The sequence below is a fragment of the Xiphophorus hellerii genome, chromosome 19 (genome assembly GCF_003331165.1).
Source record: "Xiphophorus hellerii strain 12219 chromosome 19, Xiphophorus_hellerii-4.1, whole genome shotgun sequence".
Lineage (NCBI taxonomy): Eukaryota > Metazoa > Chordata > Actinopteri > Cyprinodontiformes > Poeciliidae > Xiphophorus > Xiphophorus hellerii.
In genome coordinates, this window is record NC_045690.1 from 4,262,087 (window position 1) to 4,287,464 (window position 25,378).

The 25,378-nt window shown below is 38.3% G+C and overlaps 2 protein-coding genes across 8 annotated transcripts in view; one reads left to right on the forward strand and one right to left on the reverse strand.

Annotated features, from left to right (window-relative positions):
• Positions 1 to 8,308, forward strand: cldn23l (claudin 23-like). 7 transcript variants are annotated; one of them, XM_032546932.1, is made up of 4 exons: positions 1 to 353; positions 3,849 to 3,894; positions 4,780 to 5,710; positions 6,109 to 8,308. In XM_032546932.1, exon 4 carries the CDS (start codon positions 6,185 to 6,187, stop codon positions 7,046 to 7,048), a length of 864 nt encoding a protein of 287 aa, XP_032402823.1. In that variant the 5' UTR covers positions 1 to 353; positions 3,849 to 3,894; positions 4,780 to 5,710; positions 6,109 to 6,184; the 3' UTR covers positions 7,049 to 8,308. The 7 variants fall into 7 exon arrangements, with proteins under 7 accessions (XP_032402823.1, XP_032402825.1, XP_032402822.1 ...); XM_032546934.1 differs by having other exon boundaries at positions 4,780 to 5,655; XM_032546931.1 differs by having other exon boundaries at positions 2,725 to 3,894; positions 4,780 to 8,308.
• A 336-nt stretch (positions 8,309 to 8,644) lies between these two features.
• The window catches only part of cnksr1 (connector enhancer of kinase suppressor of Ras 1), a 33,090-nt gene continuing 16,356 nt past the window's right edge, over positions 8,645 to 25,378 (reverse strand). Inside the window, 17 exon segments of the mRNA XM_032546928.1 lie at positions 8,645 to 11,601; positions 11,710 to 11,870; positions 13,051 to 13,235; positions 13,748 to 13,835; positions 13,923 to 13,984; positions 14,271 to 14,341; positions 15,016 to 15,087; positions 15,339 to 15,412; positions 15,490 to 15,665; positions 16,092 to 16,125; positions 16,214 to 16,353; positions 17,506 to 17,651; positions 19,655 to 19,773; positions 20,767 to 20,892; positions 21,006 to 21,074; positions 21,770 to 21,829; positions 25,215 to 25,334. Coding sequence (XP_032402819.1) covers positions 11,187 to 11,601; positions 11,710 to 11,870; positions 13,051 to 13,235; positions 13,748 to 13,835; positions 13,923 to 13,984; positions 14,271 to 14,341; positions 15,016 to 15,087; positions 15,339 to 15,412; positions 15,490 to 15,665; positions 16,092 to 16,125; positions 16,214 to 16,353; positions 17,506 to 17,651; positions 19,655 to 19,773; positions 20,767 to 20,892; positions 21,006 to 21,074; positions 21,770 to 21,829; positions 25,215 to 25,334 — 2,118 coding nt within the window. The 3' untranslated portion in view covers positions 8,645 to 11,186.

Here is a 25,378-nt window from a genome sequence, read left to right on the forward strand (position 1 = left end):
TTGCAATAGTCTCTCTGCCCTGCGTATAACAGAGACATTACTGCAGCTGGCGAGAGAGGGGCACAGAGAGAAAGAGAGAGAGAGCGAGATGTGAAAGAGCAGTCAGACAGGGAAGGAAGGAGCAGGGAAAAGGGGAACACACACAAGGACAGAACAGAAAACGGCTGAAATAAAACGAACAGAGGCAGGAACGAAACTGGAGGCTTGGGTAGAAGAGAAAAAAGAAACGATGGGGATAACTGGAAGGTGGCTGAAGCATCTGTTGCCAAAGAGAGAAGCATGTTAGCGATTCAGACCAGAGCAGCGGTGCAGCCTGCAGTCTGCAGTGAGATGCACAAAACCTCTCCTGAATGGTAAGTGCCTGTCTCCCCTGGCAGCATTTGGGTGATCGTGTCTGTAAACTGCTCTAAGCTTGCCCGTTTTCAGACAAAGCAGTGAGAGGATGAATAATGGTATGGTGCATATGATTCTCAGCTCATCACCAGTTTCTATGGAGATTTCTCCTTTTGTCGTTTCTACATTAAAGCAAACGAGAACCTTGGAATCCTGCAAAGTTGCAGCATTTTCAGGGCAGAAGCTTGATTTCTCAGAAGGTTCTAATATCAGTCGAGTTGTTGAGAATGAAAACGTTCAAACTTTGGCAAACAAAATCAGGCTTTGCTCTATCAGACATATCAGGTGAGCTCTAATTACAACAACAACAAAAAAAACTCGTGGAAACTCTTGATGCAAATTACAGCGTGTCTGTCATTTTCTGTCTTTGCCACCATGTCAGCTCACTGAAGACAAACCTGCAAAACAGGATAGAGTGAGCATGACACAGGGCTGCAGGTATGCGTTCATGCAGCTATGCAGACAACTGCTGGGAGCGCAACAAAACTCATGAAAAAGAAAAAAGTATTCAATTAAAAATGATGGAAAACAAAGGCATTCAGATGCTTAAATAATGAGAATTATTTTAAAGAAGCCAATATTTCTGTAATAATTTGTAATTATTGTGTATATTTAAGTACATTAAAGAAAAACATAAGCAAAGAAAGATAAAAGCAAAAACAGACTCTCTACAACCTATTATTATCAGCTACAAAATTACAAGTAAAGCTAATAAGGAGCTCTATCATCTTCTAGCAGGAACAACAGCAATAGAACATGAAAGAGAGCCTCTCTTTGGTCAGATGAGTTTTTTCTGTTCTCTGGATTATTTGGTGCTTCTGCACACCTCAGTCGTGGTTATAGGCTGCCTTGAATTTAGTGAAGTGATGAACTGAAAGTGAGTTTCCAAGGATTGATGAAAGCTTAGACATGGAAGAAATGAAAAAATCCAGCAGAAACCTTTCAAATATTTAAAGCAAAGCTTTATATGTAAACAAAGGAAATGTTGTTATTCTAAAACACAACAGCTGTGTCTCTTTTAGATGTGGATTTCTGTATGCTTATGGAACATTATGTGCGCGATATGTGATGTCTGCATTGATGTTTGGACAATGCAACTGGATTACTGAACCAAAACTGTATTTTTAATAGATTTAATTGGTGCATTTGTAAATGTCTTACACAAGTAAAATGTCCTAGAACTAACTATAGAGCAGAGTGTGCAGCCTGCACAAAGAAAGCAAAACTCAGATCAGCGTCAAGCTGCAAGAAAAAAAGATTAAAGTTTCATTCTAAAATATTTTCATGTCATTCAGCTGTGTATAAATTGTGTTGATTCATATTTTAGACACAATCTATCTGATATATTTGCTACAACAAATATCAGCTCCAAAAGCTTCAATTCCTTATTGTTTCTCTGCTGTTTTCAGATTATGCAGACGGCCTTTAAGTACTTTTGCTCATATGAGATCACTTTAAAAGACTATAATTATATTTTTTGCAGCATCAACTTCAGTTAACATTGAGAAATGGAAAGTCTGAACGACCAACCGTCATCTAGAGTAACAAAATGTCTCATTTTACAAGCTCATTCTCTTTGCTTTGCAGCTTTGGCAAAAGATCAGAGGAGATAAAGATACATTCTTTCACTTTGAGCTGGAAAATGTCTCCCTGGCAAAAACGAAACATTAAAAACATTAATATGATTTTATTTGCCTGTCTGGGTCTCATCACAGCACACTTACATGTGACTGTCACCATTTCTGTCCCTATCTACTAATGCAAACACTTCTGTCTGTCTTCTTAAGCTATCCGTCAGTACATCTTCTGCTTTCATTTTCAGGAGCAACGCTTTTCCAGTCTGCAATGTTTAATAAATAATTCTCCAGTTCAGCTGCGGTGGATATTTCCACCTCCTCAACATGCAGACATGTGTTGTCATGGAAAATTTTAACACTGAACTCTTGATGGCATCTTATGATAGATAAACACTACAGCCTGTGCCAGCAAAAAGTCACAAAGCTACATATTTCAGAAAAAATCATTAATGTGCAAAAGTCTAAATATGATGTGCTGACATGAAAACCAAAACACACAGAACACACTGTGCAGTAGAAACAGCAGTTGCTCTTTAGTTTAAATAAGTGTTAGGTCAGCCTTAGATCTAGATTATTTGTAAATTACAGTAGCTTGCAAACGCAACTTAAAATTTTTCACATTTTGTCACCTTCATTACAACCACAAACTTTATGCATTTACCTAAACCCAATGATGTAGAAAGAAACATTTTGTAATTTTGGTCTCATCTGACCAAGTCGTCTCTTCCATCTTTCTACTGTGTTTTCCTCACAGTTTGCATCAAACTTTAAACAGGACTCTCTGCATCTCTCTTACCATGACAGCTTTCTTCTTGCCATTCCATAAAAACCAGGTTAGTGAATCGCTCATCTAATACTTCTGTCAACAGATCCAACCAGCTGAGCTGTGGGGCTCTGCAGCTCCTCCAGAGCATCTTAGCTGCATCTCTGATTAATTCTCTCTCATGATCTAACTTTAAACTTCTAACCCACTTTGGACTCTATTATTTGACTTCTGAATACATTTTGTGTCGGCCAATAACATGCAATCCCTTTAAAAGATATTAAAGTTTGTGCTTGTTGTATAACAAAATGTGAATTCTGTGAGCCTCTGTAACCAGATGTTGAGCCAGTTTGTTTTGTCTTGTATTTCATGACTGCTATTGTTACACTGAAATGTTTTTGCTGCACAGCCAAAGTAACTACAGAGTGATGAATCTTAAACTTTAAAACATCGGTGAAGGGCTTCATATTAAACTCTAAGCAATATATTTCCTTGTCTACGAAGCCAAGTTTACAGTAAATAGTTTAGAGGAACATCTACTGTTTAACGTTACCTAGAGGTCTCAGCAGAAACCCACAAAGTCCTTCCAGTGTGAATGTGTTCCTTCCTGTTGTCTATATATTTCTGATAACTGCATTTGTTTGACATAAAACCATATTGATCGTGTCTGTGTTGTCAGGTTGTCTTGTCTGGAGGTTAACTCGAACTCAGAACTGACGTGATTACTAAACCAACAGATTTCCTCCAAGGTCACGCCTGATTCTCAGGCGTCAGACTTTTAGAAAACAGCTCCCTCCTGCGCACGCACGCAGAAACACGGCCAGGACGTGATCTCGCACACACGGCCGCGCAGACTGAGATGCAGCAAGGTCGTATCATTATTAGAGCTCCACATACACAGCTGTCACATTGAGACTGCCCAAGTTACTTGTATCCTAGCAACAGATTCAGGCATCGACCTTTTTTTTTGAAAACAGAAGCACTGAAGCCAAGTTGTCCCTTTGTTTTCTCTACCTGCTTGTTTTTGCTCCTCTTCAGATCTCGTTAGTGTCTCCACTTCTCATTTTCTGTCGTCTTTGTCTAACTCAGTCTTTCTCTCCCACTCTGACTCTTAGAATGAAGAGTCTGCAGGTAAATAAAGCAAAGAGTTTTCATGAAGAGGTATGAGACAAGCCATTTCTTTTTGTAAACATTGTGCTGCTGGTGTTTGTGGTGCGCATGACATTGTTAATTTTTAAAAACAGTTTAGAGAAGTACTTTGTTTATACTGTATTACTGTCTGACGTTAAATCATACAATTCATTTTTATTTATATTTGCTAAATGCCAGAATAATGAAAGAATACTTTGCTTTTATCACTTCAATCAAAAATGAGAACATTGTTTACGATGTCTTTAAACAATAGCGGAAAGTCCAGATGGAAAGTCCAGATGATGATGTCATGAGTGTGTGAGCATGTGACAAAGGTCAAAGGTGAATGCATTTTAAATACTCATGAGTATTTAAGTATTTAAATACTTAAATACTTACTTCCTAGTGAGTAACATCAAGAGAAAATCAGAAGAATTCAGGATATCAGGAAGGAAATGTTTGATTTTCATAACTGTGATTCACGTTTGGGTGTGATTTCCAGTTACCTGAAGGTACCACCTTCATCTGTTACAAACTATAAATACAACAAAAATGTTCAGCCAGGAGGAAGGAAACAGGTTCTGTCAGAGAGTGTCAGTATCCACAAGCCTGCGCCAATAATGCAAGCAAGGATGAAGCCATTAATTATGAAGTAACCAATTATTATTATTATTAATTAGCCAAATTAAAACATATTGGATTTCACTGATAAAATAGTCAGTATAAAAATAGTTATTGAAGTTCTCTAGAGACATGAATAGCTATGGGCCGGATTTGACCTTGTGTTTGAAACGTGGGCTAAATAAACTCAACTTCTCTCACTACCTTTGCAATATTAATTTTAAAATCATAACTTTATCTCCTTCCTATATTGCTCAAACCAAAATCTACTCTCCACTGTAATTTCGCCTGCAGATGAGGGATCTGCTGCTAAGACTGATCTATTATTATGTTGTATTGATGCTAAAAGGTTCAATAAATGTGTTTGCATGGAGTAAAGTATTTTTAAGGTTATGTCTAAAGCACAAAAGTCATTTATTGTACTTGCTGTCTTACTGTAAGAAGTATTCTGCTTTCTTTCATAATCCCATTTGGGTTGGGAGCCTTTGGATCCTATGCCACTCCCTAAGATTTTTTCAGTTAAAGCATTACATTAAATAATTATGTAATGATTACAATACAGTCCTGTTTTTTTAAACAAATAATCCCTACAAGGCAATAATTCTCACTGAAATTCACCTGCGGTAGGTGAAAGACATCATCAGATTATACCCCATTGTTTCCTTTGATCAGTTTTAGTCTGCTGTAAAATAATGGGGAGATTTTTAGGTATTAATGATGTTTTGTTCACTTTTTAAGACATTTTGCAATCATGAGAATCCATTCAGTTAATGGAAATGGATAAAATTGTTTTACTGTGAGATCCATGACATGCAAAATGTCAAATGATTGTAACATCTTTGATTCTGCAAATTTATGGTAGCAATTAATCCATGTTGTTAAAATGAAGTTCTGCATTTACCTTGACGCAACTGCTGCTAATATTAGCTCAGACTGTTGGCTAACGAGTTAGCAGTTGCTTCCTTCCCCTTAATTTTCTTTTCTCTTCTTGTTTTCTTTCTTTTGTTTCTTGGTACCTTGCCTTCTTTTCCTGCCTCCTGCGCCTGCGGCTGCCAGATCGAATCACTGTGCGTGTGACGCTGTTGAATCTGCCCAGTCCTGGTGTGCACTAAACCAATCTGCACAGTTTTATGAGGGAGACAGGGGCTTCTGAGAACAACCGTCAAGATAGTTAGTGCAAAATTCAATCTTTCAGCCACTTGACTCAGCAAAAGACATTGAAAAGGTTGTGATCTTTTCAAGGCTGTGAAAATTAACACTTTAATACTGTGCCAATTTACATTCTGTGTGTACTAAACAAAACAACATAGCAAAGCAGAATTTTACATGCAGCTGTGAACAAATAAAAAGCACGAACAATGATAAATACCAAAAGGAAAGACATGAGTGATGATCATTGTTCTGCCTGCTATCAGCCCTAATAAAACATTTAGAACTCATTAACTCAGTTCATTTATTAGCAATTAATTAACTGTGATTAATTCACAGCAACCCTTTGATGAATCCGATAAAAAACATTTGAATCTTTTGACGGCCCTGCTGTTTTGTTTTAATGCTCTGTATGTAAACATCTGGTTTCAACTTTACAAATTCATCCATAATTTCATTGTTTTCCTTTTTCAGAGTTCTTTCTCATATTTCTGCTGGAGCTCCCAATCAAGCTGCTTCCCAATGAACTAACAACCAGATCGTCTGTTTTATGCGTTTTGGGGGAAATTCCCTTTACATTCCCAGCACTTGTTTAATCCCTTTTCATCGCTTAGCTACACCTCTTGAGAGATTTAAAAGAAAATCAGTTTTAGCACAAATGATGCAAACTCCAGTATCCATGGTGATGGGGATTGTCTTCGCTCCTCTGGGACTTGTCCTTGTCTTCACTGCCGCCATCACCCCTCAGTGGCGGGAGGGTCAGGCTCGCCTGAACATCGGGGGGACGGGATCTCTCCTTCGATCCGGAGCAAAGGGTCAAGGTGTGGGTGTCAGGTCCGGCTCGGTGGAGGCCCTGCTCCTGCTGCGCTCCGACGGCCTGTGGGAGAGCTGCTTACAGGTGGAGCAGTCCGAGCTGAAGCAGTGCTGGCCCATAGCCGGCCCGTACCAGAGAGACGCCCGGGTTCGGCTGGTGCAAGGCCTGGTGCTCACGTCCTTGTTCCTGTGCGGCATCGGGATTGTCCTGGCTTGCATCGGGGTCCGATGCTGGACAGATCTGCCTCTGAGGAGGGTGGCGGCTTCAGGCGGACTCCTGGTGGTGGCCGCCGGCCTTCTGAGCCTGACCGGGTTGGGGGTTTACACCCACAACCTCAGGAGACTGGGGGTGGATCCCAGTCAAGGACTCAACAACCCCAAGTTCCCCCAGCTCAGCCTGAGTCCAGCCGGGTCGCTCTACTTCGGGTGGCTGGGTTCTTGTTTACAGGTGCTGGGAGGCGGAGCGCTGCTGTTCAGCTTCAAGCGACCGAGATGTCCGACTTGCCCGTCCCGCCAGGAGCAAGCCGTCTGTCCTGCGTGCCACTCGTGTCCAGAAATGACCAGCAAGACCGACGTGGACGTATATGAAGTCAGCTGTTAGAATGTGAGCACAAAAAACAAGCTTTTCTTCGATACTCGTCAGAATCAAACCGAACCGAGTCTCTGCGATTAATCTCAAAATTTCAGATTTTCATTTCTCACAAGTTTTCGCCTTTTGGATCTCCGAAATTTCCACGTTTCCTATAGAAAATCTCTGAGGCCAAAATCAAAAGTTCTAATTTATTTCTGACAAACCTTTTGATTTTCGGAACTCATAAATGTTATTGTTTTTTTTTTTTCTTTAAAAAATTCTGAGATTAATTTCAAAATTTCAGATTTTTTTTGTTCAAATTTACAATTTTTTCTATCTACAATGGATCTAAAATGTTGTACTACTCAGCAAGAGACAAAAAAGTTGTGTTTCTTTAGGGCTGTGAAAATTAGCGCGTTATTCCAGTGTTAATTCAGACTCGTTCTACGGCATTAATATTTTTGGGCCTGATTTACACACAGGCTGTCAACACAAATGTGCACAAAACAGACGTTTTTTCACAATGAAGGAAGTAAAATTTGGAGTAAATATTATTGCTGATCCATATTGGAGTCTTGAAAATGTCCTGTAAAATAATCCTGACAAAACAAAGTTTACTGTAAAAATAAATCGAAAAATCTTGCAGTAAGAAAGATACTTAAATAAGTATGGATTTGTGAAGCTTTTTGCCTTTCTGTACATTAGTTTGAGTCAGAAAAAGGCTTGTAGCCACGTCAGAGAACCAGTGTTAGCAGTTTTTAGATGAGGCTGTTGGATGTTAAATGGTTTTAGACACTGGATTTCCTGTGTGTTGTTAGCAAAAATGGACAGAAAACAAACGAGATGATCTGATGATGTGATTGTGTTTCTTTAAATGTCAGTCTTCTGTCACAGTCACCAGGAGGCGATCAGCGGTGAGATTAAGTGGTGATCAAGATTGTTTAGTTGTGTTTTTGTTTGTATATTGTGAGTTCAATAAAACATTTGAATGATACAAAAAGTAAATAATTGGTGAAGTTTGTTTGGGTAATGAAGACATTTATGGACAAAACAAAATGTTGCATCTAGTAAATGTCAATGTTAGCAAATTAGAATAACATCAAAAAGTTCATTTAAATGTTGGAACTGAAATATCACTTATTAGAGAATTATGATTTCTTGAGCTGTTAGGCACAATCCTCAATAATAACAGAAATAAATACCTCTCTGTATGTCATGTTTTCAAAATTTATTTTTCACTTTTTGATATGAGATGATCCTGTATCATTACTTTACATTCAACTAAAGATATTGACAAGCTGGGATTATATATGTGCAAGTCTTTGCTACCAATGTTTCTCTGTCGACACAAATCTGAGATGAGATCGTTCCAGACAACGCTGTGCAGAAAACAACCCAGAGGCGCTGACTACAGTAGATACAGCTGTATTAGGTTTTATGAAACCAGATGTGATTACTGGCGGCATATTAAAGTTAAAAGCTGAGTAACTGAGCATTTTTTCTGCAAACAAAGACAGTCAGCCACAGAGAAACAGCAATATCTGTCTCAGAACATGCAGGCTCATGCTGGTAATCAATTGTCAAAGTCATAATCTCACTCTGAAAAATCCAGAAAAATCCAAAACGTTGTTGTCAGCATTTTTCTTTATTTTCAGGTTAAAAAAATAATTGCTTAAACTGGAGACAAAGTTATTCACACCCCTGAAGTCAATACTTTCTGCTTTTACTAATACGACAACATATTAGGATGATCCAGAGTCCCAGATCTTTCTGTTGTTTTCACCAGAGGTTTTCTGATTTAGTTTTTTTTTTTGTCTGTTAAGGCATTTCTGTATTGATTAGGTCATATGTTTTGTATCAGATCTGGTCACAAGATAATAAAATGTCCTAATATTCAGGACCTAGCACCTTTTACTGAACTCCATATTTTTATCTTTGAGATAGAAGAAATTAAAAGGTATTTTTCTAGAATGCCTTCCAAACAAATCGTGACATGAAAAAACATCTAAAGGCTGATAAACTTAATAAGGTTATTGAGTATGAAAGCATTTTTCAGTTGGGTTCTGGGTTGAGTTTTTGGGTTCAACAAAAACATTTTATATTTGTTGTTACAGGAATAAGTTATAAATTTATTGCCTTGTTGGGGGGAGGCAATAAGCGTTACACAAAACTGTGCTAAATTTGAACATGGCCCTTTCTTCCAAACTGTTCTCAGTTTAAAGGCTGGATTTTTCAGAAATTTTCATTGTGAGATTATTACACATATTGGCTGATGATAAGGGGTGCACCGATAAGTTGGCCAGTTGATAATTAACCCTGATTTCTTTAATTTAGAGTGATCAGATGATATTTACATGTGTAACCAATCTAGCTTTACTGTGACAGACACAGACCCGCCGTATTTAATGTGTGCAGTTAAAAATAAATCAGTCATTCCACTAATGCCAATTTAGCGTTTTTGTCTCTTTATCTGGCAACTTTTCCGACATAGAAATTGGTATCAGTAAAAATTGGAATCGGCAGGTCAGGCTTTTTAAAGATCAGTGCACCCCTACTAACAATAACTGTGGAGGACACAACAAAAACGCGGATAAAAATAAAAGACAATTGGTAAATCTAAACAACAGGTACAAGGCTTGAAACAGGTGTAGAAAACACCTTAACTTGAAACTAAGAAGATAATGGATTCAGTCATTATTTAGTTAGATTTAAATTTGAAACCAACGTAGAAGATAAATCTGATTGACGTTACAACAATGAAAGTTTTGTTGTGTTCTGGTCAAGAAAAGCTAAGCAGAGAATTAAAAACATTTTATTTTTGTTGTTAGAGGACAGATGTAGGAAGCAAAGTAATAAACACTGAAATTCACCCAATGGAGCCTGACATAAACAAAACATTTACTAGTGATTGTCAGTCATACTGCTCTGAGTCACATTGACAATATGCAGCTTGTATTTTTTTCAGTAATTTAAATAATATTTTAAAACTATGATATAAATTCATTAAACAATGACTGATAAATGTTTATTTTTGCACACCTAAAGAAAACTCAATATTTGCATTCTCAGAAAATCATAATATTTCATGAGACCAATTTAAAAAATGACTATCTCTGCAGGAATGCTGTAATTATCATATTATGACTTCACAGTTAGTGAGACCATCCATAAGGAGCATAAGCCACAAAGGATCACTGCTAAAGAAGTCAGGACTGTCACAAGCTGCTGGATCAAAACAAATCAACAGAAGGTTTGGTGGAAGGAAAAAATGTGGTAAAACAGAAGATTGTGAAGCAGCTCTGTCAAGAGTTTGGAGCTGATCCAGAACATGGACAGCAACTTCTTAGCAAGAGTCAATGTGAGAAGCAACAGATTGTTGTTTAGTGGTGCAAAGACCCCTTCTCAGATAAAAGTTAATTTTTGATTTCATTTGGAAATTTAGCTCATTCTGAAAATCCAGCATAAAGTCAGTTTTTATTGGTCTTTTGTAATATTCAAATTGATGAGAAACAGAATTTTTGGTTTTATTATCTGTGTGCCAAAATTGACACAAACAAACATTTAAAATGCATCCATCCGGGTACAAGTTTCACTTTTCAATTCTTTATCATCATATTTCAATTTACTGAAATATACTTGCATATATTGGATCTAAATTCTCTTTATTCTTTCAAACCAGCATGGAGAGGCCTTCACTGCTTCATTCACCGCTCAGACAGTCAGTCAGTCTGACGAAGAGTTCATCAGCAAGAGCACAGAAGAGGTGAAGTGAAGCACAGACAAAAGAGCTGAAAAAGCTTCGACCAGCAGCTGCAACTCTGCTGGAAACGTTCCATCAAATGTTTTTCATTTATACCTTTATTAAGGTACTGTGAGTTAACCAATGAAAACAGTAATTATGGGAAAATATTTACACAACATATGAAAAAGGCATGACCTACAGGAAAATTTTAAAATAATGCAAAATCTAACATATTTCAGAATTTCATAAATATGTGCTGAAAACTTGGCAGATTTTTTTCTCATATAACAAGAGAATAAAGTCTTCAAGGATGCAGCCTTTGATTGAGAGGCAATGTTTAGAGATCCTTGAATGTAAATATCAGAACATGCGCTCCTGTTCGACAGCTCCGTGGAAAACATTGGGCTTTACTGAGCCGCTGAGGTTCTAGATGTAGAAGTAATGACCACCAGCGTCTCTGCTTTCTGCATTTTTGCGCAGCTGATTGTTTATGGAGTCCGACAGAGATCCCAGAGAGAGTTCCAGCAGTGGGCTCGACTCGGGACTCGGAGACTCCCGAGGGATCTCCAGGCGAACATCAGACGGCTCCGCGTCGACGAGCTGCTCACCGTCGCTCAGGCTCAGTCTGTATGCCTCAGTCTCTGCAGCGGCTGTTTCCGTGGCAACCGTTTCCAAGGCAACGTCCTCAGCAGACGTGTCCCACGCCGAAGCGACGTCCTCACTGCCCTCTGTTGAAGCGACGTCCTCACCGCCCTCCGCCGGAGCGACGTCCTCACCGCCCTCCGCCGGAGCGACGTCCTCACCGCCCTCCGCCGGAGCGACGTCCCTGCCGTCCCTGCCGTCCCTGCCGCCCCCTGCCAGAGCGACTTCCTCACCGCCCCCCGCCAGAGCGACGTCCCTGCCGTCCCTGCCGTCCCTGCCGCCCCCTGCCAGAGCGACTTCCTCACCGCCCCCCGCCGGAGCGACGTCCCTGCCGCCTGCCGCCGAGGACAGCTTCTCGATTTCTGAAACCAGCTCCTCGTTCTGATCCTTCCACCGCCGGTACTTGGACGCGGTCAGGTCCGACTCATCCAGGAGCTTGTTGATCTGCAGCAACTCGGCTTCTTTCGCCTGCGAAGGAAAGCAGCTTCAGTTTTCATGCAGCTCTGAGCTGAAATGCAAACATGCCTGCAAGAAACAGGCAGAAGTTTTTCCACCCCAAGCTCAACAGAACAGGAGGTGAATCCTTCTGAACTGACAGAAGAATCCCTTCTGGTTTTTAACTTTAAAGTGCAAAAATGTACAGATCCCCAACAACCTGGTTAATTTACCATTACCATTCTCATTACCTTTAGAATTAAGAAGCATCACATCACCAAACTGTTTTAGAAAATCATTTAACTTCTAAATAATCAAAACTTCATTTATATTTTTAATAAACATCTTTGAATAAACACATTTTTGTTTTTATGGCTGTGATTTGCTTTTTTATGATTGCTAATTTACACCACTATTAACCATTTCTTGTAATTTACTTTTAATGATGTGTTATGTATGTTTACCCATGCCTGTGTTACTTGTTTATTTTTATTTTTTACCATCAACCGAAGAAAATTAGCCTTCGTGGCTAAATCTGGTATATTTACATGGTTGTTTTAATGTAGTCACATTAATTAATATGCACCGTTCCTTGTGAAATAAATAGAGATGCACCGATCCACTTCCTTTTTTTACTTCCCATTACAACTGAGGTTCAGCATCAGCCAATTCTGATCCAATGCACGAAAAAATGTTGAATTGACTTAAAACAGTTTCTTCTTTTCTAAACCCAGACATAAATGTACATGAATAAAATTTATTTGGTAACTTTGCACTAATAAGGCTCACTAAACACACCAATAGCTCCACAAGCTTGGTCAAACATGGAAAAGCAACTTAAATCTGTCCAGTCAGTTCAAATAGGAGCATAAAAACAACGTAAAATAAATAGTAAAGACAAACATTATTATTTAACATGTAAAAATAAACTGCAACAAACCTTCTTTCAAATGGTTCGAAAGAAGGTTTCGAGCCTTTGTGCTCTGCATTACTCAGAGCACAAAGCGTAGAATTAGACTGAATAGATCTTTCCTTATGGATCAGGCAGATTGTCAATCTAGAGTTTTTTTTCAATATCGGAACAGATACAGATATTGCTATTGGATCGGTGCGTCTCTAGAAGTAAATTCAAGTTCTGACATGAAGTAAACTACAGTTGATGGAATCATTATTCTCGGGGATGCTCCAAACCGGAGGGACTGTCCTCTCTCACCTTCAGCGTGCTGTGCAGGGCCCGCAGCGTGTGCACCTTCTCGTTGATGACCGGGTTCTTGTTGCGCCGGATGAACGACTTCCTGAAGTGGTCCTGCGTGAACGGCTGCTCATGGCCAATCAGAGAAACGCCTCCTTCCTTCAGGTTGTTAAACATCCTCCCCATCTCATCCACGGTGCCACCATCTTAAAAAAAAAGACACAAAATATGACATGAAAACATCTAACTTTTCATTAATAATGAACCAAGAAAGAAAGTGAAATGACATGCACTACAAAAACACAAAACCTTACAGAGTGCTTTTGTTGTTGCTTCTAGTGTAAATATCTTAGTGCACTTGAAATAAGACAAAAATAATTTGCAAGTAACTTTTCAACAAGATATAGGAGCTTGCTTTGAGTAAGTAATTATTTAATATTGACGAAAAATTACTGGTTTCATTGGCAGATTATTATAACATGGGCAAAATGTCATATTATAAGTGAAATTATCTGCCAATGGTACATTTTCATCAATAGTAAGAAACTATTGACTTAAAACAAGATCCTACATCTTGTTGGAAAGTTACTTACAATGTACTTTTGTCTCATTTCAAGTGTACTAGGATATTTGAACAAGAAACTAGACTTAAATATTCAGTAAGGTTTTGTGTTTTTACAGTGTGAGGAGCGCAGGTCCTGTCAGGGCATATTTGTACCTTTGCTGCCCTCTGTTGAAGAAGTCGGTAATGGCGCCTTGTTTATTTTCCCCTTAGGTCGAGGCAGAGTGTTAGACTGAACTTTCTGCTGCACACACAGAAACACACATTAACACCATCAGCAGGTCGAAGCGCATTTATTTTTGCTGCTTTGACTCTTTTTTATTGCACCAACCTTGTTTTTCCTGCGAGTTGAAGGAGACGATTCGCTCTCCGATTCAGTTTCGCTGTAACATTCTGTGAAAACATTAACAAGGCTGTTGAAATAATGACATTACCTTAAGTGTGCGCTGGTTTCCATTATTGTTATCAACCAGCTGCCTGGCAACCACAGCAACAGCAATTAGGCTCCTTCCACTGCTAACGGTTAACATTTCATAATTCAGAAACACGATTATGTGTTTTCCCACTGGTGCTGACACTGCAGCCTCAACAAGCATTACAGCTACAGATAACAAACATTTAGAAAATGGAATAAAAAAGATTTTTGCTTAGAAAAGTGAATAGAAAAGTGTTGGGCTACCTTCTTCACTATCTGGACCTTTCTGGAGCCTCTTGTGCTTCTGTATGGCTATAATCAGACTGTTGATCCACCTGAAGAAAAATAAATATTATTATATCAAAAGTTATGGTGCACAGGAGAAATATTCACACTCCTCTAACGTTCGTCATGCTGCAGCCTTAAACATCAGTGGATTTTATTGAGAGTTTATTTAACAAACTAACACAAAGATGAACAGTGCGATGTGGAAGAAACATACATTACACATACATTACAACAAACAATACATGCGAAAAAGTGCAAAAACAATGTATTTTTAAATTTTAATTTCAAAGTTATAAGTTACTTTGTTTGTTTGGTCTGTGACTAAGACACAAAATCCCACTAAATACAGTGAATTTACTGATTGTAACATTGACAAATTACCAAAACAACAGATATTCATACTATTGCAAGGCACTGTAGGTCGAAATATTAAGAAAAATGTTTTATTGCTGCTAGGAAATCACACCTGTAGGGGCTGTTAAAATTTTTTTAACTGTTTTTGCAGGAGAAAGCGAATCCATTAATTCCAACAGCAGGGGGCAGCGTGCATCTGCACCCAAAACAATATGATCAAATGATGTTGTGAGTGAATAAAATAAGGTAATAGAGTGGATGCATGAAATATTTTTTACATTTTTCTACTTATTGGCATTACCCTATCAATAAACACAAAATAAGTAAAAAAGAAAAAGTCATGTTGGATGTTCTGTTTCCAGCTTACTTGCTCAGGTCGGCGGCAGAATCAACGGCGAAGAAGAAGTTCTGAAATTTCTTATGGGTCATTTGGAAAACACTGCAGAACAAAGATGGAGGGATGAGGGTCCGAGTCACATGAAACACACAGTGGAGGTCCACAAAAATCCTAATTATTTTCCTCTGTACGATGATGAAGCATTTCAGTTTGTCCAAAATAGCAAGAAGAACCTGAGATTATAAAACCTCGCTTTTATTCTGGAACCTTAAATGCATAAACCACAAATCCATCAACGTCAAAGAAAAATGTTACAGGTTTGCAATATGAGCCATCATGAAAGGAATACTCACTGTTTTCTCTTGTGCTCTCCACCACTCTCTAAGTTGTAGCTGGATACACTTAGGAGACCCTCAGCTTTTTCATCCTGAAGAAAATACAAAAATCAGATTTACAATCTTAAAAGTGCTAAAAGTGCATTCTTTGAAAGTTTTTTTTCCCTACCTGTTGCGTGTTATACCAGTACAGATTGGGTCCTTTCAGAACAAACCAGAAGCGCTGCCACTTCTGGGTGATGAAGACGCTGCTCTCCTTCCTCTTTTTCCAGAGCCAGCCGTCGCAGTCGGGATGAGCCAAGTCCCGGCAGGAGACTCGGCGCCGGCTCAGAGCTGTCGACATTCCTGGGAATCCACCACAAACAACACAAAAGGAAAGATGAGTAAATTAAAGCCCTTAAAAACCTTTATTTTCAACTTTAATGTTGCTTTTCATCCATTTTTTTATCTAATAGTAATTCAGTAAATATATCTTCAAAAAGCTCTTTTTCTATAGCTTTTAATTTGACTTAAATAATCTTTAAATGTTTATTTTGTAGTTAAATAAAGCAATCTTTTAACACTATCAATGCAGTGCAGAAGTATTCATACTGCTTGAGCTTTTTCACATGTCACATAAAAACTACAAACTTAATTTGCAAATAATACACAAGGTAGTGCATAACTTTGAAATGGAAGAAACTATATAGTTTTGGTGTACACGCAAACTGGTTTGAAAGGTACGAATACTTTTGTTTTGTGTCTGTTTACTGTTTGATCCAAAAGTATTACCTTTCGTAGAGCTCTTCTTGGTTTCCTTATTCGACTGGAAAAGAATAATCAGGAACGTTACAGAGATCTTAATGTTTTCTCACTAGATCTTTGACTTTGCTGAAACTGAAGCATCCTCTCACCGTGTGCCCCACCATGTCTGGGCAGGAGCTGACGCTGCTTCTTTCTAGGTTAAATTCAAAAGGCGAAGGACTTCTTGGTGACGGCGTTCGGTCTTTCCTGAGATTTGGAGAGCGCCTCGAACCATCCAAACTCTCAGCCACTGCAATGATGAGTTTGAGTTCACAATCAATAACCTAAGTTATTACACTTTTTTAAATAATCACTTATATTCAGTCAGAATTACCAGCAGGGAGGATCATCCTCATAAGCATAATATTTAAACAATCCTGTTTTTTATTTTTCCTCACATTTCAATGTTTTATACTCATTTCTTATTTATTATTCTTATTTGTTCTTTTGCTCATTATTTTTATTGGTTGAAGCATTGCATGATTCCCTCCGCTTTTGGATGCTTTTGAGCTGGAATGCTTTTCAGTCTTACTTTTCTTTTTTTTTTTTACTTTTGCAGTTGTTATGATGTGTAACCATGGCAACATGGCATTGTTTTGTTACAGGAGGAGTTAAAAAGAAGGCTTCTTGTATGCAGAGCAGGATCAAAGAAGTTCAAGCCGTCTCCGCTCAGCTTTCTAACCATGCGACCAGGCAGAGGGTTAAAGAGGAGTGGCAAAAGCAAATGAGGTGGATTAGCACAGTTTGTCAACAACTGGTGGTGTTGCTGTGAAATATCATCTCTGCTGCTGTTAGGCATGTCACCATAGTCATGAAAAGACAGTCATAAAGCAACAGTCTTCAGTCAGAGGCCAAAACTGACTGCTACTGGAGGTCTTTCCTGCCCACAACATCAAAATCCATGACTCTTTGAAGATATTTGGATATGAGTTATGATATTTAATTTCTTTTTGAGATGAATAAAGTATTTTTGAGTTGAATTACAAATACATGTGGCAGGAACTGCACACCTGCAATATTTACAGGTGTGCAGTCAGTCTGAGTCTATTTTAGTTTACATTATTCTAGTGAATGTCTTTAAGAAGCAAAACATTTATTCTAAATTTTGTTTCTGTTATGCTTCAGTAACCAAAGAACAGATTTGCACTGTTCCATGGCCAGGCTCGTTTGCTAATCACACCATCTTGGTTTCTGGTTCAGACACAAAACTGAGCTCAGCTGACAGTTTTCCTTTGTTTTGATTGGCTACATCCTGAAGAGTATTAAAAATGCCACAAGGAATGACAGAATGAACCAATTACTGTTGGGATATTTTGTGTTGAAGATGATTCATCCTGACTTATTGCTGAAAGTACAATAATAGAAAAAAAATCCCCAACATACGGAGGGATTTTTTAAATACCTGACGCTGGCAGAGGAGACAACCTGCCCGGTTGGTTCTGAAATGCAGCTAACGTCACGGTCCTCTCCTGCTCCCTGTCAGAAGGCAACTCAGACTCTTCCTGTCCCATATGCTTCTGTCGAACCTCCGGCCCATGAATGGCCCGCCTGCAGCACAACACAAACAAGAAGCATTCTTAGAAACCAGGCGGGGAATCTGGGAACTTCCAAGAAGTTGCAAATTCTGAGATTTTTCCAAAAACCAAAAACAAGTAAATATAATAGTTGGTACCATGTGATGACAGCTGTCAGAAGAACTGACCGCAGCTGTCATTTAAGTCAGGTGTCATATGATACTGATTTAACACTGAGTGAAGGAAGCTGTGTTTAAACAGACACTGATACAAAACCAAAATTTCTACAGAGATCAGATATGACTTTACACGCCTGCAGTCTGAAATGTGGATCTGCAGTGCATCACCTCCAACTCCCACCATTTATCTGCCTGAGCTGCCTCAGTCATCATTTCTCATGTTTGCTTCTTCTAACTTTTTCCTATGATTTTTCTCCTTTAGATTTTTCATCGCCGTTCTGAAACTCACTCAGATGCTGGTTGGCATCTTCATCTATTATTTCGCTCCCGTTTCCAGCGAACGTCAGCTTGTCGGTGGACTTGGTGGAATTTATGGCATTTGTGAAGTGACGTCACGTTAAACCCTTTGGGTTCAGGCAGATTAAAAAGGTCAGCAGAGGATGTGGGAGGTTCTGTTCAACTCAGTAAATCTGTGATCACTTAGTGAAACAAACTTTAAACAAACCTGGATGTCTGGATGTGGAAATGAAATAAGATTTATGTCATCTCCCACAGATTCATTAATGTTTTTTTTGTTTAGGCAACAAGTGTTTATAAAATCCCTCACAGGTTTTTAGAGGTCTTGCGTTTTTTTGGCTCACTTAAACATGTCGGATTGTTAAACAGGTTTTTGTATTAGACAAAGATGAAATACAAAAGGTAGTTTTCTGGCTTATTTGACCAGAGTATCGTTGTCAGAATTTTAGGCTTGAGCTGCGGATCTCACAGCTTTCCCAGTTACCATGGAGTTCTTGGCTGCTTCTCTGATTGATACTCTCAGATTTAGCTGGATTGCCATGTCTTGGCACTTTCCAATTTCAGATGATTGATTAAAAAGAGCTCTGCGAGATGTTCAAAGGTTTATAACCGAACTCTGATTTAAAATTCTACAGAACGTACTGATGGGTTTGTTGGTCTTCATAATACGGTTTCTTCCTCTAAGAAACCTCTGAGGCTTTCACAGATTAGTTGTATTTATTCAACTACGCATAAGTGACTTCTTGGGTCACGAGTGTCATACTCATTTTCATGTTCTCCAAGGCTGGTTGTGCCAGAATGTATTGATAAAACCAATTAACAAACTCTTGATATATTGGTAAATAGCTGTTTCTGCATCCAATAAGTACATCATAAAACCTTTCTTATTGTTCAGTCCATCCAGGATTTCGTGATTGTTTTTGTGATTTTTTTGCAGTCACAATCACTAATTTTGTGGTGCTAATGTAGGAATATTTGCAAGGAATTTCATCATATTTAATATGACGTTCAATGTGACTTTTTGTTACTTCTCATATCGATAACAAATTATAACTTTACATCAAGTTACACTGAGACAGCTGTGTTGTAAAAATAAGAAATATCGCCACCTGCAGGTGTGAATTGGTATCAATTAAACTCAATATTTTAAAACTTTTTGCAGAAAATTTGAAATAAACTCACAGTTTAAATTGATGTTGATTTTGCATAATTTTCTGCGAATATAGAATTGTGAAATTCTGAAGGAACTGATTGCAGAAATTTGGCATCTTGAGTCTAGAGGGCCACTAAAAGAGTTGTGGAGGGCCAGATTTGGCCCCTGAGCCTTGAGTTTGACATGCTGAAGGGTTGCACTGAATTTTATTCATGGTTATCAGATCAGAGTATAGAGAGGTTGAAGAAATATTCAAGCTAAACCTTCAGCCATTTATGCTAACATTTGGTGGGGATCTTTTGCATAAAACACAAACAAAACACATGGTATTGTGTTATTGACATGGCAACAAGTGTAAAGGTGAACGTGTATGAATATTTTTACAAACTAATTTATTAATAATCCTACCTAAATGACAGAGATCTGACAGAAGCTGCTACTCTCTCAAATATGGAGTGCCTCTGATTCTCCTCTTTGCCCTCCGGTTCTTCTTCCTCCGAACTCACTCGTCTCTCCTCTTCCTCCTCCTACGAACAAATGAAATCCAAACATGTGAGTGTGTACATTAAAGCCTGTGTGTGTCTACAGGTTAGCACAGGGTTAAGAAAGCGGATGTCACGCGGACTGCGATGGCAGGTTCTGTCTGCACACACTGCGGTCGAGCAGATGAGAGAGGAACACGGTCACACAAACACAAAGTCTGTGAAAGTCTCGCTGAAAGCCGAGCGTCGTCTCGGGGCAATATGGGCTGAAACACAGAGCTGATTCACATCTTTCTCTCAGCCTGAGCCGCCAGCTAGATCCCAGATTATCATGGCAATGGTCACAAGGGGGTGTGAAGTGCACAGTGTGCGTGAGTGAACTTGTTCACAGATGCAGCGTTTCACTGTGGTGATCATAAACAAACAACAGTCGACATGGTGACGAGTTTAAGTGTTGGTGGAAACGGATCCCGAGAGGTGACGAGATTTTTTCCAAAGATGCGTCTCATAAGTGAAATATCAGAGCTGCAAAATATCAGCAGTGATAAGAGAGAAATAAATATGTCCGTAAATATGTGACGTCTGGTTTGGGTTTGATGCATATCAATATTAGAGATGCACTGAGTTACAGATTTGCTGGTGTATCAACCTTCCAGGTCTTCTGGTACTGGTTCTGGTCTGGTCTGCTCTGCTCTGCGTCCTCAGAACCAGAGCTAAATGTGGAGAAGCAACATTCAGCTTCTATGCACCACAAATCTGGAACAAACTTCCAGAAAACTGCAAAACAGCCAAAACACTGAGAGCCTTTAAATCTAGACTAAAACCATCCTGTTTATAGTTGCTTTTGAAACATAATCAATGAAACATTAATCAACATTTTGATGTGTAACGACAAAATGTAACATTGACTATGTGTTCTATGACCTTGCTTTTTTGTGTGTTTTTATGATGTAAAGCAAATTGAACTGCCTTGCTGCTGAAATATGCTAGACAAATCAAATTTGAACTTGAACTTGGTGTGAAGCTAACCTGACTAACCTGCACAGGTGTGATCTGGATCGAATGCTTGCGCTGCAGCGAACCCGGGATCCTCTTTATGATCAGAGTCACTCCACCAGGATTCTCCCGCACCTTCTCAATAAGTTTGGCTCTGCTCCAACCGACCTGATGCAGCAGCACAGATTATTTCAGCGTGAAGGTTTTTCTCTTTGTGCACAAGTGTTAGTCCGACATAAATACAGGTGTATGGATCACACTCCATGTACTGCATCACTCACCACTATCTGGTCGTTGACTTGGATCACTTCATCACCAGACAGGACTCGCAAATAGGCATCAGTGGAAGGCTGCAAAAGGAGGAACAAGCAGCGTAAACTTGGAGCTGCTGCAACACAAAACCAGCTAAATGTAGCACAGAACAATCCCAACAACGCCATAAATCAATATCTGACAGTATTCATATTCCCAGCTTGGATTTATTATGCAACATTTAAAATGAGCAGTAGTGTTTACAAATGCAATGCAGCAAGTGCCTGCAGGTTGTAGAGTTTAGAGCAGACAGATGAGCCTTTGGCTGAAAATAATGTGTCATGCCTCACTGTCTTTAACAGAGCAGAGAAAACTGTGCTGTCACTTTGCCGTTTTTTTGTTTTTATCGTCACCGAGGCCAGAGAATGAAAAGTGTTGTTGTTAATTTTCACTTTTCATAACAAAAATGACAAGTGTTTGGCAAAACAACAGCAACTAACCAAACACTAGCAGAAAAAAAAGAACAAAAGTGTTCCTTTGAGGCAAAAACTGGGTAACAGATTGGACCGGAGACATTGCTCGTTATCGTCTTCTTCTCTTACATCAGTGGCTTTTATAGCAAGGCACTAATGTAGGCAGCTGAGTAGTTCAATGTGGGGAAGACCCCTTTGGACACATCTTTAGCTGCAGTTAACCCCACTGGCTCAGAGCCCAGGAGGACCACTGAGTCACACACTGCTAGCCGGCTGCATCAACGTCCAAATGGGAGGAAAAGCAAATGTGTGAACCTGACCTCAGCAGCCGTTCCCGTCACGTAGTGGTTGCTGGAGCTGGTGGACGTTATCTCGATCCCCTGAGAGAAATGGAAACAAAAAAAAATGCTGTGCATAATTCAGAAAGATAAAATAACTTGTGAGTCTGCACAGTGTGAATCTGCACAAACAGCTTGGACAGAAGCAAGCATAACGATGATGCTGCTGTTATAATTGGATTCTGTGGAAATATCGATGTTTGTTCATCAACTTGTCATCACTAATCACAAGTTAAATTACACAATCAATACATATCTAATGGCGATGGAAATATCAATGGATAAAAAGTGTTTCATTCCTGTATTTATGACAGTCTGATTTTTAAAAGAAGCACTACATATATACTTTTCCTGTTACTTTTTCCACATTTTGTAACAATCTTTAACTTATAACTAGTATGGGTTTGAACTTTAAGTTTCATTTGTGTTTCTCTTTTGGATCATTTCTTTGGATCTTGCCATGCTTGGTTATTATTTGTGTTTGTTCACTTATTCATTAAACATTTGTGCCTTTGCACCTCTAGTTTCTTTAGATTAGATTCCCTTCTGTTTTGTAGTTTCTCCCTTTGTTTAGTTCTTTGTTCCATTCGTTTTCTGCGCTGCTCCTCTTCCAGCCATGCTTTTCTGCACCGATGTTTTCCTTTCTCCACTGATTAGTTTTCTTTGTTGCTTGGTCAGTTACTCCCTCTTCCTCAGCATATAAACTCGTCTATCCTCATTGCTTTATAAAACACAGAACTTCAATGGATTTTATGCAACATATCAACAGAAAATGTAATAAAAACAAACAAAAACAAATACTAAATGACCTCAGAATGATTGTGATGTATATTGAGCAATCTATCAAGCATATATTAACTCATCAAAATGCAATTTATGGAGGTTCAGTTTAGTGCTGGGCAATACAACAACTCAATAACTAATTAAGAAATAGGACATATAGTAATGAAAAAGGCATTAGAATTTATTAGGACAGGTAATACAGCTGAGACCTGACAGGCAGCATGTGGAGTCTCCAATGTTGAAGCATTTTTACAAGATGGAGAAGAGATTACAAACAGTAATGTGAAATTAGATTTGCATTATCTTCTGGCTGCTACCAAGCATGTTTTCACTTTTAAAGAAGCGCAAATGGGATTTATACGTTAATATATTGCTGATTAGGAAAAGTGTCATTATTAATCCATAAAGTCCTGCAAATGTTAATGAAATTCAGTGGTAGTTTTAAGAAACTCAGAAAGTAAATACTATTATTACTTATTCTAATTTGTTCTTAAAGTTTATATTGAAACAGATACTAGATTTTTAATTTTAAACTGTTACATTTTCTACAGAAAAAAAAGATATTGGGATAATTTTCCTTGTCATGTTACTCAGTTAATGTTTTCCAGAATGACATTTTGTCAAATATTTCTAAGGTTAAAACTCTGTGACAGACATACATGAGTGAATCGTTACATCCTAAATTCCAGAAAATTAAGCACCAACTTTAGAAAGTATTAACATAATTTTATTGTTTTTCTTTATTCCATCTCAAAATTTCTACAACTATATTTACATAAAATTTGAAAAAGATTCAGTGCTTTTAAGTTTTAGATTTACACATTATGTCAGAGGCACGTCACGTTCGGTAAACGCCCTTTGTAAGAACCATAATGCCTTCTGCTTCTCACTTCCTTTTCCTCCTGCCTTTACTTCCCATTACTCTTAATCTGTCAGAGCGCCGACTTCATTATCGCTGATGTGCTCTAATCAATTACCTGCTGTCAGCTGTAATTAACAAACTGTCTCCTCTAGCTAAGTACATTCGTAAAAGTCCTCCTTTTGTGAAGCAGTGGAAAAGCAGAAAAATGAACTTAGCATTCAGAAGCACGGCTGCATTCATGGACATGTAAACAATATGCAGGCGCAACGTCAGAGGTGGTGTAATGTAGGAAAAAGATGTTTAAAAAGACAAGATGTGATGGGAAAATGCATCCACCATCTAATAAGACTTTTACTTAATGGTAAAAGTAAAAGGCAAAGAAAGAGGGAAATGCATGAAAGAAATAGCTCTTTAGAAATGAATCCTAAAAGGATGCTAGATTAGAGGGATAACCAGCACGGAGGAACAGAGGAGAGCTGTGAGTACTGAACCAAATGTGCAGACTTCATGGCAAAAACAGGACAGGCAGCACAAAAAGAACATTGTGCTTTAGCTACCAAACATCAGAGAAGGCTTTAGGAACAGAACTAAAAGTGGGTACAAGGAGAAGAACGTTGAGCTGGACGAAGGATCAGTTGACAGGAACCAAATGAGGAAGCCCCCAGCAGAGGTCAGGGTTAGAAATAAGCTTTAAACAAGTTAGTGTTTAAAAAAACATTAGCATAATCAGTTGAAGGGGAATAAAAGAACAATGTGAGGGTGAGCAAACTGATAAGCTAGGTGAAGTGTAAAAAAAATGGATGTAAAGGTCAAGAAAAGTAAAGAAAAAAGAAGGAATATTGAAATTTAAATATTTCACATTGATTTTGTGTGAATTTTAACTGAATGAAGAAGGAAACACTTCAGTTCACTAGATGGCAGATAAACTCTGAGTTAGACAATTTTTACTAAATATCAACATGGGTGGGATGAAATAAAAAAAATCAAATTAATTAAATAGTTTGTAATTTATTAATCACAATCAATTCTATTTTAATCAAATAGTAGGTTAGCAAAGTTTACCCATTCCCAATTTCTGTTTATGACTGAATCAATAAATAAATCATAGAATGTGTACTATGATGATATATAAATATTTCTAGCCCAATTTAGTTTAAACTAGAACATTGACTATAGAAGTATAGATGACAATATTAAACATATTCAAGAATGTATTTTTGTTTTTACAGTCACTAAACTTTAGTGGAAATATGAATTTGAAATCCTGTACATGAATCTGTTCTTCTCAATGGCACAACATAGCATAATTAACTAAAAGGCAACAAAGTAAAAATATAAAAAATATAAAACAAAAAACCCTTTCTGAATTGAAATCTATCAAAACTGACACATGGTCAGCGTTTTTTATTCTGAATCTTCTCAATATGTCTCATTCTGGGTTTAGAGGTTAAATGTTGGGACTATGTAGCAATAATAAACATTTATCTTTTACTCCTGTAATCCAGCACCAAACACGTGACATTATGGGATTCATCTCATATTAGCTTATTTAAACGCTAATTCAATTACCATGTGAGCTTAACTTTTCACATTTCTTCTTATCGCTTTAATTGAAAGCATACACTTGAAGTCTTAGCCTTAATAAAACCTAAAACTAAAATAAAACGGAGCAAACGCATGAGAGCTCATTGTGGCCGACACAAATTTAGCACGGAATAAAAACCTTTTTACATTCATGAAGATAATAAGGAACAAGAAGGGTTAAAAAAAAAAAAATATTACCAGTTGATCACCGAGTGTAGCAGGTACCAGGCTGACGCTCTCCAGCTGAGCCGTGTGGGTCAGAAGCGAATCGGAGCTGGAGTTCAGGATCTCGTCACAAACCTCCACCAGCTGACGGCACTAAAACACACACCTTCACTTACTGGGAGGAGACACCTGGTTCA

Bases quoted from the DNA above. Each gene is read 5' to 3' on its own strand.
- cldn23l (XM_032546931.1), top strand. From the start codon at position 6,185: ATGCGTTTTGGGGGAAATTCCCTTTACATTCCCAGCACTTGTTTAATC.